A 17,983-nucleotide genomic window follows, 5' to 3' on the forward strand; every position below is an offset into this window, starting at 1 on the left:
AGTTGATTAAAGTGATATTTTTTTAAGAGTAAAATAGTAATTGATAAATATAAAAGAATTAAATAGAAGAAAAGAAAAGAGAAAAGAGAAATAAATATTATTATACTAATATTGAGATACGCTGATTATTTTTTAGGTGTACTGGTATTAGTATAAGAAAGCTTACATTATAATAAAAGTATTCTAATTGTACAAAGTGAAGGAATGCGAAGGTCTTAGTACCCAAAGTGGTGTATCATGCCAACTACTCTATAATCTAGATATTGGCAATCCCATTCGGATCCAGTTTGATAACATCAGGAACACTTCTTCTTTGGCTTCATGCTCCCAAAAGCAGAATAAAATAAAATAAAATATCATTTCCAGTCAATCACCTCCCACGATTCCTCATTTCCTCCCACCAACTCACCACCGTTGATGGCATAGAACCCCGTATTGGTGGATGCCACTCACAACGTGCCGCCATTGACGTGTCTTTTATCCTCACGTCACCTCCACCTGTCCGGCTCCTTATTACGACACAAAGTTTTGCACCCGACTATACACCTCTCCAGTCTACGGGTGGTGGGTGGACCCTCCCGCGGAGTACGAAACAGCGAGTTACCAATTCGAGTGCGTGGACGCAAGCCGTTCGAGAGATCGGAAGTCGTCTCTTCTAGGTCGCCTTTGTCGAGAGAGAGAGAGAGAGAGAGAGAGAGAGAGAGAGAGAGATGGGGATAGGAGGGAGGGATAGAGTGGAATAACTTAATGCTCGGGTTGCGAATCTTCTCCCTTTTAGGGCTAATAGATTAGATTTATCGATGGGGGGGAGGGGAGCGAATAAGCAATTCCCAGATCCCACCCCTGCGATAGTCGATAAAGATAGCGAATAGCGATAATATATATATATAAAAAGAGGGACAGAAAGGAATAGAGATCGAGGAGGAGGAGGAGGTGGAGGAGGACGAGGAAGAAAGGGGTTTCGGATCTGATGGTCGATGTCGAGGATGAAGCATCTCCTCCGGAAGCTCCACATCGGCGGTGGCGGAGGCGCCGCCGCCGCCGACCACCACCATCATCGGATCAGTGATTCGAGGGCGAACCCTTCGCCGTCGGCGCCATCGCCGTCGCCAGCACCGTCTCTATCGACTGTCACTTCGTCGTCCTCGTCGGCGGCGGCGGAGTCGTCGAGGGGGAGGGCTCAACAATCGACGGAGGTGAGACCCGAGGGGGCGAGTGGTGGAATTGGGGACGGCGGCGGCGGCGGCGGCGATTTTAGCTTGTTTGAGGAGGAGTACCAGGTGCAGCTTGCCCTCGCGATTAGCGCGTCGGATCCGGATGGGTTGGAGGATCCGGATTCAGTCCAGATGAAGGCGGCGAAAAGGATGAGCCTTGGTTGCTCCACCACAGTTGGAGGTGGAGGTGGAAGTGGAGGCGTAGGCGGAGTTGGTGGTGGTGGAGGTGGTGGAGAAGACGATGCGACCCTTATGGAATTCCTTTCTCTTCGATACTGGGTAAGTCTTGATTCGATTCTATAAAGATCTCTTATTTTTTCGTTAAGTCAATAAATAACTTGATATAGTGAGAAGCGGAGCATTCAGCAGTAGGTAGATTTGTGTTTCTTTTACCGATACAAGGACACTCTGATAAAAGCACTGGTCTTGGAAATGAGATATTGGAGGACATTCTGATCCTCGAAGACGTAAGCATATCTACCTGTTGGTTTTGGCGTGCTTCCTACTCTAAAAATGGGATTTTGCCTTACATTGTATTATTAGGGAGGTTTCAGGTAGCATTTCTGCCCACCAACAAAACGGGTTCAGTAATGTTGTTATTTATAAGGAATCCAAGTAATAAGTAAAAGGAGCTATGATATTGGCAGCATGAGTGTTGAGGGTGAGCTCCAAGTCTCAAAGTCAGGTTATGTGGAAACTCAGAGTTTAGTATTATGAAGAAATACGTTTAGTTTTAATTGTCTAGCATTACTAATATAAAGTACTTGGCGTATAAAATACCAATTATCCTTTTCTCCATATAGTTGAATGATAAAGATCAAAAGGCCCATAGTTGAATAATTATATTATTTTGTCAGGATGGTACAGACTTCAGCAAGTAGCGTCATGATTTTGAAGACTCAAAAGGTCTGAAAAATGTTTGTAATTATGTTTTGAGGCTAATCATTTTGGTGGCAGAAAATATCAACTTTCTAATCTCACTAGATTTCTGTGTTAGCTGGTGCTTGCAAATTTGCTTCTTTTGCCAAATCATGATCATTTTAGTTGCTTATTGAATATTATTTCTTCTGCAGAACTACAATGTGGTAAACTATGATGAGAAGCTGATGGATGGATTTTATGATGTCTATGGTATAGTCTCAAATTCTGGATTACAAGGAAGAATGCCTTCGTTGGTGGATCTTCAAGCAATATCTGTTTCAGAAAACATTACTTATGAAGTTGTTTTAGTTAACCGAACTATAGATCCTGCACTTCAGCAACTTGAGAAAACAGCAATAGCTATAGCTTTAGAACACCAAAGAGAACACGGTTTAGTTGCTATTGGGCTTGTCCAGAAACTTGCTGATCTTGTTGTTAACACGATGGGTGGCCCAGTTGAAGATGCTGAAGATATGCTGAGTAGGTGGACTCTCAGGAGCTATGAACTCCATAAGTCTCTGAACAGTGTTGTTCTTCCTCTTGGTTCACTTGAGGTTGGATTGTCACGTCACAGGGCTTTACTTTTCAAGGTCTGTAACTCTACCAGTAGTTCACATATGCTAATTTGATGATCATGACATGGGATGCACAAACATATATTATATTTAGTATTCAAGATAACTACAATCTATGTTTAATCGATGTCAGCTTCTTGTTTATTGATACCTCCTGGTTTTCTGATCAGAATGAAATTTGGAGTGGGTACACTTACATGTCCAATATTCAACTTTAGATGCTTATTTTCTAATGGAGATTTTAATTGGTATCAGCTTCTTGTTATTCATACCTCTTGGAAACTTTTAAAATAATATAAATCATCACTAAATATCATAATTGTCACCGAAATCATTTAGTTCTTTCTAAAATGCCATTATGTTAGATAAATCTAACTAATCATGGTTAGCAGATGTCATACTACATCCTAGGTCTTCTTGTTCCGTCGTCTGGCTAATGTTCTTCATATAAAACTAAATTACTCTATTAAATTACATCGATACTTCCACATATTACAGTAATGTAGGAGACATATTAAAAGGGTATTTTGACCATTCATACGCATTTGTTAACTGTAACAACCATTAGTTAGACATATTCTATTATATTCTATTCATATTCTGTTAAAACCTAACCTTAATAGTGATTATGAAAGAATTAAAAGATTTCAGTGGTAGTCATGATAATTTAAAGAATAAAGTGGCAGTTTATAATATTTTAAAAGTCTTTGGTGGCATTAGGTAAAAGACCCTTTCTAATATAGCTCTTTGTTTATGATGCTGATAACTTTTTCATCATGTTAGTCGCTAATATTCTCCGTTAAACCAGCTCAATGCTAAATCATTTTTTCATTGAACAAAAAAAATGATTGTAATTGTGTGTTCCTTTCTTGTGCTTAATTGTCCCATTTATACTGCGATGGATACTTGTTGACCTTGATCAAATTGTCAAATTGGTTCCAGGTGCTAGCTGATCGAGTAAGTCTTCCATGTAAGCTAGTCAAAGGAAGTTATTACACTGGTACAGATGAAGGAGCTGTTAACTTGATTAAGCTTGATTATGACAGGTACTTACCTAATCTTTTTTTTTGTTTATGTTATTATTGTACTTAATAATTAATCTTTGATTTTGGTGTGGGTAAGGTATAAGCTGTTCATTTATTGTTCTTTTGACATGTACTGTTGACATGAAGACTATTTACTCTTGAAATTTTAGCTTTCTAAGCGCAGACTCGCTAATATCTAAGAATATCGAATACTTGTTTTAGTGGAAGGATCTTAATATACTTAGATATTTTAAAGTTGATTTCTCTACACTTTGCTTTATGCTTTGTCGTGTTTACAATGTTTTTCATATTGTGGCTTGTCTGTTTGTGGGCATCCATCTCATTTTGTGTTTATAGAGCTAATGAGGATTCCTGTTTGGTTGTGTGCTTAAGAATGACTGGAAGGTTCATATTAAGTGAAGGAGTGCCATTGAATAACAAACATACACAGTGATTTAGAGGATCACCTCGGTCATATATTTTGAATCATTTGACACCTTTTGATATCAAAGAGTTGGTATCAAGTCCATATCGCAAGTTCGCCTCTCTTAATTTATCAATTACTTACTCTGGATTCATACATAAATAGGCAGTCTTGAGATGAACTTCTTAACTGCAGATTGGTTGGTACTGTAAAACTGCTATCTTTGGACAGTAAATGGACATGCCTACATCCATATCAGAATCCCATAATGGTCTTTCACTGACTTCCTAGTGCTGAATAACTCAGTGAAAGCATTTGCAAGACATATCACAATCTTATTTCTAGTTCTTTGACACTCCTTTGAACTTTTTCTTTTTCTTAATCTGTTTCTTCTCATCTCTAGTGTTAATGAGAATGTAATTTAATAAGTATGCTTAGATGCTTTAGAAAACATTAGCGGAGAAACTAACCCAGTGTTAAATTGCAGCAGTGAGTACATCGTTGATCTGATGGGTGCTCCAGGCACATTGATTCCTGCTGAAAATCCCAGCACCCCTCTTCAGAATTCTGACAATTATCAAGTGAACTCTGATATCATTGAGGAGAGTGTCAAAGAACTATGCTTAGCTCTTGATAGAATTAGCAATCAGTTTGAGAAGGAAAATGAGACTTCTGAAGGGACTTCTGATAACTCTACTGCAGGACTTGTTAGTTTACAGTTGCAAGAGGTATCAAGAAAAGATCCTTCACAAGTAGGTGATGGTGCAAATATTCTTGAAGAAAATAGAAATGAGATATTTGAAAATGAAAATGGGAAGGTTTTACTTCCTGCTCACAGATCACCTGACGAACTATCAGGAACTAAAGAAGTAATATCTCCTGCTCAACAGATGAAAGTTAATGATGTCTCCAAGTATGTAGTCACTGCAGCAATGAACCCAGAATTTGCCCAGAAGTTGCATGCTGTATTGCTGGAGAGTGGTGCCTCGCCACCCCTAGATTTGTTTTCTGATCTAAATACTTCTCAGGGTAGTTACAACCAAAATGAAATGGAAAGAAGCACTTTTGCAGAGGAAAGAGAAGGAAAAAGGGAATTTCCTGATGATTGCTCTTCTTCACACTTTCAGCCTACAAACAATCTGTATTCAGAATCTTCAAAACATGCTGATAATGAGAAGAGACCAAAATTCTTTCTTGAGGATGTTACCTACATGCAAGGCCATAAATCAAAAGTTTCTTCTGATGTTGGCACCTCTTCACCTATTGTAAGAAATGAATTAACGGAGGTTCATTGTGCTCAGGCAAAGGGTCCACTGAATGATTCACAGGCTGAAGGCACTCCGCTTCTTAATCATGAATTGCTATCAGGAATTCTATGCTGGAAACAGGTTAATGTCTCTTCTGCGCCATATGAAACTAGATCAGGCCAAAGGGGACATGCTGGCAATATTAATTCAGATGGAATGCTCTGCTCTCAGATGAATCCAGAAGTATTATTGAGTAATTCCAGCCAACATGGAGGTGTTTCTTTTAAGGAACATCACGAGGATGCCAAAGACTCTGCAGTGGGTCTTTTAGGAAATGACAATAAAGACATGAGTGGTCATGTCAATGAAACAAATAACTCAGTCATCGATGGTGTTGTTGAGTGGGAGATACGGTGGGAAGATCTTCAGATTGGGGAGCGCATTGGTCTTGGTTAGGACAAAGTTTAAAGTTATTGTCTTAAAGTAATAGATGCATGCATAATATTTATCAGGTTTTTTATTTTTGCATGTATACCTTTCCGAGGTTTTTTTTGCATGTATATCTTTCCAAGATTTTAATTGCATATATATTTCATTTTTGCATGTATAGCCCTCAAAACCCTTCCTTTTTGCATGGGCACCCCTCAAAACTAACAAGAGGCGAAATATAAGCTATTCAAACAAAAAGACCACTCTTTTTTTTTTTTTGGGTGCATATGGATCTCCCAGCTAAGGCTTTTTTTTTTTTTTTTTGGCCATTCTACTACTAGATAGTTCAGATTTTAACTCCTATTTCTCAATAAAAGGCCATCTGAGGTTTTCTGAGGGTGTAGACATAAATGTGTAATTTGGAGGCACTATAGGTATTGAGGGTATACACTATTTATTATTTGTCTGTTACTTTGACTTTGGTCTGCTAGATTGGTAAGCTGTAGTCAAGTTACTTGATTTCAATGGTCATTTTATTCTACCAATTCATTTTCCAAAGTATTTAATTAGTGAAACTGATTATCTAGGTTCATGCCTAAGAATAATAAGCAATTAATACGAATTTCTACACTTATTACAGTGTGATGAATTTACTTTTTTCGTAACTAAGAGGATAGACTTCCTTTATGGCATCTTATTCCCTAGATTCTGCAGCCACATATATCATTGAATGAAGATGAGCATCTTGGAGTCCAAAACCATTTCAAAACATTGATATCAGGTTAGAACTGGTTGCAAAACTCTTTCACATCCTATGAGCGAGCTTTGCTTTCTCCAGTGACCTTTTAAGGTTAGATCACCAAGTCTAAGCTTAAGGTCCAGTGGAATATTAACTTGTGATTTGGTTTTAAAATCCATGTCCATTTTGTTGTACTCATCTTTGATCATATTTGGAGTATATATGCAGCACATAAGATATTTTGGTGGCGCAATGCAGATGGTGCACAACAGAATAATAGATATCTTAAAACAAAGATGATGATATTTGATTTCTATGGTGAGTGCATAGATATTCTATTCCACTGATTTATATCTTATTATGGTGCAGGTTCATATGGGGAAGTTTATAAAGCAGATTGGCATGGCACTGTAAGTCATGAATTTATTAGTAGATTACTGCAGTCACATTTGAAAACTGTCGTAAGTTTATGTAAATACGTGATATAACTTTGTTGTCGAGTTTTGATTTGTTAAAAACAGTGATGAACTTTTGATGCAGAAGGCTTTATTATCTGAGAATGTAACTCTACTTCGATTCACAATTACAAAGAAGTATATAAATTTTATCTGTATATGTCATAACAATTGTATCGGTTGATTTTGAGTTTTTGACTTTGTTGATAAGCACCTGATCATAATTCATAACTATGACTGGTGAGTTACATAGTAAATATGTCAAAAAGCACATAGATAGTACTATCCTGCTGCCTATTTGGGACATGGTTGCCAGAAAATATCGAAGGGAGTCAGCAGGAAAAGACAGTCAATCTGCTACCTAGGAAATGGTACTAGATGTTAGAAGATGGTAAATTTTCTCTTCTATAAGCCATAGTGCTTCCAGGCATTTTGTCATTGTGAAGGTTATTTGAGAGTTGTCAATAAACAGAGCACCTGGTCCTTTGAGGGAACCAAGTGTCCAGAATTGAAGTTCCTCATGTACAGGCATGCACCTGTGTCAAGATCAAACATTTTTCTTGGTTATTTTATTACTTTCAGAAGTTCAGATGGCATATTTCAGAATGTGTACAACAGAATAAGAGATATCAGATCAAGATCAAGAGAGATTCTTAGTGAACGATACAAATTGTAGAACAAATAATAATGGTATTCATCTATGCAATCATTCTGACTCTTACCTTTCAGAAAGGAAATGGCAGTCAACATTTCTAGCGAAATTAAATATCTGGTAGTTGATCAATTAGTTTTACTTTCCTTCTGTGGACACAGAAGAATATGTAGTCAGTGACAATACCCACTTGAATTTAGCTGATATCCCTTTCACTTGGAATTTGAACTTCTATATAGGTCCAACTTGTGCAAAACATATGACAAAAGCTCTAGTATGATTATTTTTTTGTTATATCATCATTTCTAGCTGGGAAACTTCTGATACATAATGTTCAGTCAAGGAAAACTTAAAAGTAGCTGGGCTTCTCAACTTAAGACAGTAATAGATGACTCATGTACCACTAATTTAGAAACAAGATTTGGAGGGCTACACCTATATAGGACAGTGAGGCATTATAGAAGTGAGGGTAGGCCTATTTCGTGATTCTATTTTTGTATTACCATTAAGAAGGAGATAATAAATTGTCTGAGGTTAGGTTTGGATCTCAGCATACTTTGATACAGTGCTAACTAGTTGCCATAATCAAACGTGAAATTTCTTCATTAGTTGCTCTTGATAACTTCTAGAGTTCTTTTCCTTACTTTTCAAGGAAAACACAACTTGATTCCTAGATATTCCTGCTAGATTCTTTCTGTCTCCAGTACTTGATACTATGCTGTGATCAATTCACAGGAGGTTGCTGTGAAGAAGTTTCTTGACCAGGATTTGTCAGGTGATGCTTTGGAGCAATTCAGATGTGAAGTAAGCTTTTCATTGGTTTAGTTTGTATGTCAAAGACAGATTCTAATTTCTTTACTAGATAGTCCCAAATCAATACCTACTAGTTTTGGTTGATGCAGGTGAAAATCATGTTAAGGCTACGTCACCCAAATGTTGTTCTTTTCATGGGAGCTGTAACACGGCCTCCAAACCTCTCTATATTAACAGAATTTCTTCCAAGGTTTGTGCAATCTTCCTTGTTCAGCCAATCAAGAGACCTATTAAATTATAAACAGGAAGTTTTAAATGCCCTTTCATGACAATTCATCCTGTAAAATTGGTTGTGTTGCTATGTTATTTTTTCAATCATGAATTGGTATGAATTATAGAGAATTAGGTGTATGATACTCTACAAGTGTATGTTTCTCCAATTTTCTATGCCTCTAGTATATTAGCTTATTGATAATTAATTATTGAAGTGATTTACCATCTTTGAGATTGACATTTACTTTTTATGTTTAGGGGGAGCTTATATAGGTTGTTGCATCGTCCCAATGTTCAACTTGATGAAAAAAGAAGGCTGAAAATGGCACTAGATGTGGTAAAGTTTGGATAACTCATTGTGTCTGCTCTGATTTAGTTTGTCACATTTTGCTAAAGGGATGAATTATTTTGTTCTTTCAGGCCAAAGGGATGAATTATTTGCACACGAGCCATCCAACTATCGTGCACCGGGATTTAAAAACCCCCAATCTTCTTGTGGATAAAAATTGGGTTGTCAAGGTACTTGGACAATGCTTTTCAACTCTTCCTTTCTTTTTTCCCTTTTTTTCTTGCTTTCCATTATAGATTTGCCGGCCACGTCTTCTTGTGCCATCCAAATATGTTGTCACCTATAGAGTTTCTTGTACCTGTTAACAATAAGATTATTCTGTTTTATGCATATGGTACCTCTTCAGGTCTGCGATTTTGGCTTGTCAAGGTTGCAGCATCACACCTTCCTATCTTCGAAGTCAACAGCAGGAACAGTAATTCCCTCACCTCCTATTCACTTTATTTTTATTGAGGCTATTTCTGGTCATGTTACAGCTTGCTGAAGATTTTCACCTTTCTTGAGTTCTTCTCAGCATGCGTTACTGGCATCATACTTATCAGTTTGAAATATTAACTCGTGTGTGAAACATATGGAGAACGAATGAAGTATTGGGAAACATAGTGCCCCTTTAATATTGCTTTCCTGTGTGAATACATACCAATTTGGTAGCAAGAGATGCATATAAAGAGAGAAATCCTTAAATGGAAGCAATTAATAAGAAAATAAAAACATGATAATGCTTGATCGGAACCCCTTGCAATAGATAGATATGAATGGAAGAAAATGATACATATACCCAACCAAAAATGGTTGGAACAGAAGGCTTGGCTCTTGTGTACCTCAGTAATTGCTTTTCTATAAGAACCTTTGGTTCATCTAGTTAGTAACTTAGTATGAGAAATATGGACAGTATGTAAACTTGTAAAGTTTAAATTGTGAAGCCACCATCTTATACATATATATTGGCATGCATTCTTTTGGTGCTTTATTACTGATGGAGGTGTAACAATGATAGAGACCCAATTGCTGAGCAATTTATTTTGCTAGATTCTTTCTTAGAGTTCATATGAATGATAAACCAGCCATCCTGTTTATCACATATTTATGATTGTTATGAAATTTGTTTGGGATTTACCAAGTCTGGCAAGGGAAAAATTGTAAGTGGCTAAAGTCTTCTTTATTAATAGAAATGTAATACTAGTTGGTAAATATAACTGGAAAGCAAATATATTGTATGCTTCTTGTCTTTGTTCCCTGTTAATTTGGTAACTCTACTTTACAGAAAGGTGTTTATGTGTAAATCACTTTAGAGTTCTACTAGTGCATTGGCACCGTGATTATTTATATTCATTGGAGAAGTTATGCGTTCTTTTAAGCTTGTATTCAGTAAAGAAATGTAATAACTTTTTGGTTGGTATCCATTAAAAATAGATTTAGAAATGTGAAGTAGTTGTTGGATTTGCATCTTTGCCATGTATCACTTTTCATTTAGTTGTGATTTTGAATTGGCACATTTTCTTATATTGCAGCCAGAGTGGATGGCACCAGAGGTACTCCGAAATGAGCCATCCAATGAGAAGTGAGTTTGCAAGTCTGATAAGTTTATTGTTCCCTTCAATTTGAATTAACTTTGTTTTAAATGGTTTTGTTGACTCTTGTATTTGATATTTTTAAATTTTTTTTGTCTGTCATCAATTTTTTTTCCTCAGATGTGATGTCTATAGCTTTGGTGTAATCCTGTGGGAGTTAGCTACCTTGCGTATGCCATGGAGTGGTCTTAATCCAATGCAAGTTGTTGGAGCTGTTGGGTTCCAAAACAGACGCCTTGACATACCCAAAGAGGTCGATCCAATGGTTGCAAAAATAATTAGTGATTGCTGGGAAAGGTAAGCTGGCATTTCCTATGAAGAGAATTCTAGTTGTTGCAGGAAATCTTGGATACTGAGCTTTTAAGAAATCTTTTTAATATTTTTTAATAAATGAAGCTTCTTTTTTCCTTTTTTTTTTTCTTTTGTTTGTTGGGGAGGGCGTTCTGAATGTGCCTAGTCTTGCAACACAGTGAGCCTCTCATTTTTTTCATTGGCTAAATGACCTTATCTGTAGCAAAGCAATTTAAGAGACCCGCACGAGTTCTTATGCATAACATGAAATTTAATCCTCCAAAAAGTTCCTCAATCGAAAGGATCAATTATTATTTTATTTATGGTTCTATGATGGACTTAAACATATCTTGTGCTGTTCTTATATTAATTACATGTTCTAGATTAGTCTATTCTTGAACTGTTAAACACTTCTAAAGATATGCATGAACCAAGTGCGATTGATTAGCTGGGTCACAATTTATATCATCATGTTGGTTTTGTGCAGTGAGCCGAACAAGCGACCATCTTTTGCACAGCTCATGTCACCTCTTAAGCAATTGCAGCATTTGGTTATTTCTATAAGTTGAAATTTTCCGTAGCTACAGTGGAAATAACGGAGAGCCACATCCAGGTAAAACATAACTGTGATTATGAGCTGGAATGGTGGTGGTACAAGTAGGAGACAGCATACTTACATTCAGAGTAACCGATGAACTCAAGATTTGTTCAAAGTGGATGTATATGACAACAGATTCTGTGTTTTTTTTGGCAAATTAGATATGTATTTTCTCCCTCTGAAGCTGTGCGAAGTGCAGCAGAGGAAGCAAGCATGGTATACTTAAATCAGGGAATCAGGGAGCAACGCGAAGTGCAATGCACCTTAATGTACTATCGTGTCATTTTGTTTCCAGATTTACAAATCAAGGAATCTGGGATATCGGAATTGTACACAGGAAGGATTTATAATGTTATTGCTTCAGGAAAGTAAATTGTTCAGGACGCAAAAAAGTTTGCAGTCCTTATATACGGCCTTAATAAATTATTTTCTTTGTTACATTATCTCTATGTATTTGCTGACACTCTGTGATTGCTGGACTGTTAGCACGAGATTGAAGCCAAATGATGTGCATGCACTTTAATTAAACAGAGGGAAATTATGTCAGTCGAGATAAAGTTCGAACAGAACATTTGCTGGAATGCAATCTAAGCTAAATTCTCATTATCCTATTTGTTTTTCTCTGATGATTTTCAAGTATGCTCTTGGTTTTTGTATGAGTAATTCACACATTCTGGTTCAATAAATGACATGCTAATAGTGTTAAAAATCGGCTCAAATTCAGTTTCAACAAAAAAATTCAGCATGTTTCAGCTTTTCTGTGACACGCTCAAAGAGCAGTCTGTGATGCAGGCGTTCGAACGCCCCAGTCGCGTTCGAACACGAGCCAACCCGAGGACAACTGTTTCTGCAGACGTTCAAGCAGGGCTTTGGTTGTCCAATCTGAACCGATCCTATAAATAGAAATGTTGGGTTTTAGGGTTTGGTGTTGGCATTTTGCAAAAGAGAAAAACTTATAGGTGAGAGCCACCATTGTTTAGAGATATATTAGAGTTGTAATCTCTTTGTTATTGAATATTTGCATAGTAAATTGAAGATTACTCCCCCCGTGGACGTAGGCATATAGCCGAATCACGTAAATTGTGTCTCTCTCTTTTCTCTTTATGGTTTGCATTGATTTGGTGTTTATATTTGTGATTATCTTGGGTATTTGAAGTTCTCTATAACTAGCATCTTGCATTTAGAGTTATCACATTGATATTGATATTAGCTTTGCTAATGCTTGGTTTGCCCCCAAATTATTGCTATTCCATTTGGATTTATTTGAGGGTGAAAGGTTTTGCTTCCGCATACCTCACCTATTTAAGTATTTGCACAACAAATAATAGAACTTTTATTTCTTTCTTGAGAAAAATGCTAATACTATATACTTGGTCTGCAATTTGACACCATTTATTCTTTTTCTTGAAATAAAATCTGTCTGAATTATTATTATCATGACAAACTAAGCATTTGGAATTAGAACCTCATAGGAATATACATAAGCTCAGGTAGAATTCCCATTATCATGACAATATAAGATTTCATGTACATGATAAGAATCATACAATCGAGTGAAAACATTGCACCATCTAAAGCAACCGTCTTCTTGCAATGGTGACAGCAACAAAAAATTGCTCACATGTAAGCTAGCAACATTCAATTAAAAAAAATAAATTTGGTCAAAATTTGAATTTCAGAACTAATAAAGTAATTTATTATTTGTAGAGTAAATCTTTTTAATTATCCATTGTTTTTTAAAGGGAAATTATCCATTGCCACTATCCTAAACCTTTTTTTTTAAAAAAAATATATCCTAAACTATGATGTGATGGGCTTAAGTACAAGTCAAGGAGCCAAGGCGATATTACGAGTTCCTATCCGCCTCCGCTATTCCATGATCGATCGCCGATCGCATTAATCAACAATGTGGCCACCAGAGAAGCCGCAGCTCTTCGATCGCAAACCCAGCAAAGGTGAATAAAAGTAGCTGTTGTCCAGGGGAATAGGTAGGAATAAGAGGAGGATTACGAGCAGCTGTTCATTTCGCTCTCCTTGTTGCAGGTAAATCGAAGAAGAAAGCGCGAATAAACTTATCCCCGTCCCCGATACCCAATCCATCTCCTTCCCCACCGCCGCCGCCGCCGCCGCCGCCACTGCCTCCTCCTCCTCCCGGTCTATTCCACTCCTATCCTTCGGCGAATTCGACCTCTTGCACTCCTCTTCCTCCTCCGTCCATGCCACGAAAGCCCTTTCTCCGCCGTATTATGCCGCTTGCGCTCGTGGGATATGGAGGTCAGTTGGATTGGTTCCATTTGGGAGGATACAATTCCTGCTTCTATTCTCCTCTTTGACTATGTTTTGGGTTTATAGTGTTACTGGGAATCGTATCACATTTTAGAGCAGGGGTTCGTAAAGGTAGTATTCACCAACTGTTCGACGAAATGCCTAAGCGTTTCATTCCAGTTAGAGGTGGCAACTTATGAAAATGCTTTAAGCACTTGAAAGTTTACCTGTCCTGGTTAATAGAGGAAGTGAGATGGAGATGAGGCAAAGGTTCGAGTGGTTTATAGACTTGAATTGCGACCAGGTAACAACCAAGTTTGCATAGTAGACATGATCTAGAAAACTGCTCCTAAGACAAGTGCATATAGATACTTGAATGTTTCTGTCCCTTGTGGGTTTAGATGTATGAAAATTAAAGAAAGAAAAAGACGAATCGTAATAGCAGTTATCTAAACCTTTATTTTCCGCACTTCTTTGTGTCTAGTGAAATCTTAGTGAGAGTGTCTATGAGGGTTATGATGCTAAACAATGTTGAGATCAATGGCAGTGCTGTTACTTTTGCAAATTGATGAGAACACATCCTCATGTTAGATGGTGACCTCACAATTATTGCTGTTCCAAGTTTGTATGTCAATAACACTTCCAGCGTTAAAGCATTGCACAAGTACATTTAGTCATAGCATGCATGTACCGTATGATGCAGCTCGTTGATCTGCTTAACAAATGTCCATGGATTTGGCTGTTTTTTGAGGTGTTTGGTGGTGTTAGTTAGTACCTTTTGTTTTGAAGTCCATAAACTGTGACATAGTATTTGATGTCCTTTTTGTGGTTAATCTTGGCAGAAGATTATCACTTATCAAGTTTCAATGAAACAGGAGATGCAGCATGTTTGTAAGAAAAAAAGAAAAAGGAATCTAATGTCCAGGGAGTTATCACATGTTAGTACATTTTCACACTTATGAACAATGCCCAGATGATGTGATATATAGTTGCTTATGCCGATGAAAGGAAGTTTCTGTAAATAAGACTGGTTGGAGTTTGAATTTCATACCATTGTTGCCTTATGCAGATATAGTCTTATAATGGCAGATTACCAGGCTAGGCATGACCATGTAGTAGTATGGTCTAATTATGAAGGATGATACCATCGTAGTGTCGTGTCTTTTGAAACAAATGATCTTTGATATGCAGTTTATATATTTATGAGGACTAGAAAGAGACAATCAGATGCAGAGCAGGAGAAAGTTTGGCATGAGATTTCTTCTGCACAAGTTGAGAAAGTTGGAAGTTCTGAGTAAACAGCCTGTGGACCTAATTTCATGAGTAACATTGAAACAAATGCAATCTGGGAATCCAGAGGAATCATGGAAGTCTGCTTGTCGGAAAACCTGTTGTATTCATCATATTTGCCGACTGAAAATAATATGAAAGCAAATGAAGCTACGTTAATTTCTTGTAAACTATTTTTGTTAAATCATAATGAACTTACTATTGATAGAATGCTATGAAATCCATCTTGTGTGATAGAACTAACTTGTATGACACAATGTTTGCCAGTTCTTTTTGTTTGTCTGACTGCATCATACCTTTACAATAAATGAGGTGTTGTCTTTGCACTTCTAAAGAGATTTTGTCTTTACACTTCTAAAGAGATGCCTACACATATTGTCAAAATGTAGGATGTCACTGTAATTATCTCATTTAGCTATTTTGTGTTTTTAAGACTGTTCTCCTTTTATTGTGAATTCGCCTCTGTTGCATTAATCTACATTATTCTACTTGGATGAATGTTGATGCATTTATACCCAAGTTCTTGGCTGTAATACCCAAGTTCCAAATTTTCCATGAACTACAGTAAAGAATCTTCATCTCGTGCTGAGTGCATAAAGCCTTTAGCAATTGCATGATAGGATTATGAATTTTGGGCTTCCTATTTATCTGTGGGTCCATTTCACTGCCAGCCCAAATAGTTGCGTTTTGCTTTTTGGTTGGAAAATGCTGTCCTTTAATACAATTAAAGGACTATGCTTTTCTCTGTCGCCAGGTTATAATTATTTTTTTTCCTTTTTCTTTTTCGTAATCTTATATTTAGACAATTAGGCTAATTCTATTAAGAAATAAGTTACAAAGGACCCCAAAATATATACATATAGAGCCCTCTAATGAAATTTTTTACCACAATGTTCATGACTAAATTTGAACCCATCACCTCTTCTATGGGCTAATAGGAAAGAGCTAATGGGAATCAATTACTGAGTTATATTGATGGTTTTATGTCTTATTTAGAATAGAAATACAAGTGTAATATGTGTTAAGATAGTCTTATTTAGTGTCTACTATCTTATTCTTATTAATAATCATTAGTTTGTTTATATATTACATATTCGTCCATGCCAAGACAACCCTGATTTATTACAAACAAACAAAACTGACAGTGTCATTGCGATTATTCTCTGGTTTGGTTTGCAATATCCTACACCATGAGCTGGATAGCCTGGACGTATCCAAGTTTCTATGTTTACAATTCACCAAATCTAATTAGACGTCTAATTCCCCCATTTAGTGTCACCCCATCAGTTGAAACGTGAACAACTTTGCTACCTTCCACCCTTGTCTTCATGCCATTGGAATTCTCCACTTCCCGGGAGTTATGCCGACATATCTTGGATAAGATTAACTACGTGGATTTGACTACGGTTATGGTAATCAGGCTGAAAAACATAATCTATTGTGTCGGGTTCATATCAGGTCAGAGTCGTTGTTGTGTGATGATTAAGTCAACATAAACACTATTCTTTTTTTTCCCCTACAAGGTTACATAATTCTATCTATCTTATTTTTATATTGAATTTAAATATATTTAAAGTCTACTACCCATCCATTTGATTCAGATAGATTATCTTCGAATTATATTTACCCAAATAGATCGACACATTTAAAAGAAAAATAAAAGGATTGTTTGGTCAAAAACTCCAATCAGTAGACCAATTCAAAAATACGGCGCAGCCATGTTTTGGTGTCAGATCTCATTGACCGAGGAAAAGAAAGGATAGTGTGATGAATAATGTTGACAGGGTCACAGACTCACAGGGAATAGATATGAACATGATCACATCATAGTTTGATATCCCACCAACTCGATCTCTTCTGAATTCTAATGTTTGTTATATGCTAAAGTTACATAGACTGCTCATGGTAGCTGTTGCTGTATCAGTGCATCACATAGAAGGCTATTGCTGTCATAATATGAACATGATCAACAACTTTTTGTGAGGGATGTGATGTTAGCATAGTGGAGTGGAATACATTATTGATACAATAGCTACAACTTATTTTGAAGTAAATGACAAATATACCTTTTTGTTTAGGCTTAATCATCTGGACCCCTATTTTGGTTATTTTGTAGAAATAGTATGATATTATTTCTTTTATCACTTAAAAGTCCGAATACTAAATATGAGTTACACAAAAGACTTAACTCTCTTTTGTGAAACACACTGAGATCTCGAGTTTTTAGCTAATATATATATTAAATTTCATAATTTAGGTTTCAAATTGTTGTGTCATCAAGCTATTATACCAAACTAAATATCGTCCAAACAATTGGGTTACTAAGTGGCCCTTCCAATTAGACCATCTTAGGGTTGGCTGTGCGACCAACTTAGTAGTAAAATTGTTTAATAATTTTTGAAAGTTCCTTAGTAACATATCAATATGTTGAGAAAAGTAATATCAATTCGGTTTTTAGGTGCAAAGATTCCTTACCATATAAAAATATTAAACAAAATATATTTTTTGAGTGCAATAATCCAGATAGTTTAACTTAACAAATGGAGCCACAAAAGGATATGATTCTTTATAATATTAAAAGGGATTTTTTTTATTAAAGAAAGGGAATCAAACTTAAGTACAGGAGAACAGTAGCATGTCACACATCACAAGTTGCCAAAATAAGTAACTGCTGAGGTAGCAAGCTATCCCTGGCAAGGTCATTATGTACCACCAAAAGATAATTGCCAACTTCTTCGTTAGTGATATCTTACTTAAACCCTAGCTTTTGAGAAAGATGCTTTTGGTTAGGTAAATTAATCCTACACAAAGATGCTACCACTAGTGGGAGAATAATTAGCCAAACATGTAAGTATATGTTATGACACCATAACAAAGAAGCAGTCAAGAGAAATATTAAGCAAAAGATCGAG

The 17,983-nt window shown here is 36.5% G+C and overlaps 2 protein-coding genes across 6 annotated transcripts; both read left to right on the top strand.

The window, feature by feature from the left end:
* The first annotated feature begins 636 nt into the window (after positions 1–636).
* On the top strand, positions 637–11,959 carry LOC140765323 (probable serine/threonine-protein kinase SIS8). Of its 5 annotated transcripts, XM_073104354.1 has the most exons (14): positions 1,321–1,493; positions 2,072–2,120; positions 2,288–2,725; positions 3,653–3,756; positions 4,647–5,857; positions 6,944–6,984; positions 8,417–8,485; positions 8,569–8,684; positions 8,966–9,044; positions 9,128–9,226; positions 9,403–9,471; positions 10,568–10,617; positions 10,748–10,924; positions 11,406–11,959. In XM_073104354.1, exons 1-14 carry the CDS (start codon positions 1,456–1,458, stop codon positions 11,485–11,487), a joined length of 2,622 nt encoding a protein of 873 aa, XP_072960455.1. In that variant the 5' UTR covers positions 1,321–1,455; the 3' UTR covers positions 11,488–11,959. The 5 variants fall into 5 exon arrangements, with proteins under 5 accessions (XP_072960453.1, XP_072960451.1, XP_072960456.1 ...); XM_073104352.1 differs by lacking the exon at positions 2,072–2,120 and having other exon boundaries at positions 637–1,493; positions 4,650–5,857; XM_073104350.1 differs by lacking the exon at positions 2,072–2,120 and having other exon boundaries at positions 639–1,493.
* A 1,378-nt stretch (positions 11,960–13,337) lies between these two features.
* Positions 13,338–15,359, top strand: LOC140765171 (uncharacterized). The gene is made up of 3 exons (XM_073104114.1): positions 13,338–13,471; positions 13,560–13,790; positions 14,973–15,359. Exons 1-3 carry the CDS (start codon positions 13,423–13,425, stop codon positions 15,077–15,079), a joined length of 387 nt encoding a protein of 128 aa, XP_072960215.1. The 5' UTR covers positions 13,338–13,422; the 3' UTR covers positions 15,080–15,359.
* The last annotated feature ends 2,624 nt before the right edge of the window (positions 15,360–17,983 follow it).

The sequence above is a fragment of the Typha angustifolia genome, chromosome 8 (genome assembly GCF_048772165.1).
Source record: "Typha angustifolia cultivar Huaian chromosome 8, ASM4877216v1, whole genome shotgun sequence".
Taxonomy (NCBI): Eukaryota; Viridiplantae; Streptophyta; class Magnoliopsida; order Poales; family Typhaceae; genus Typha; species Typha angustifolia.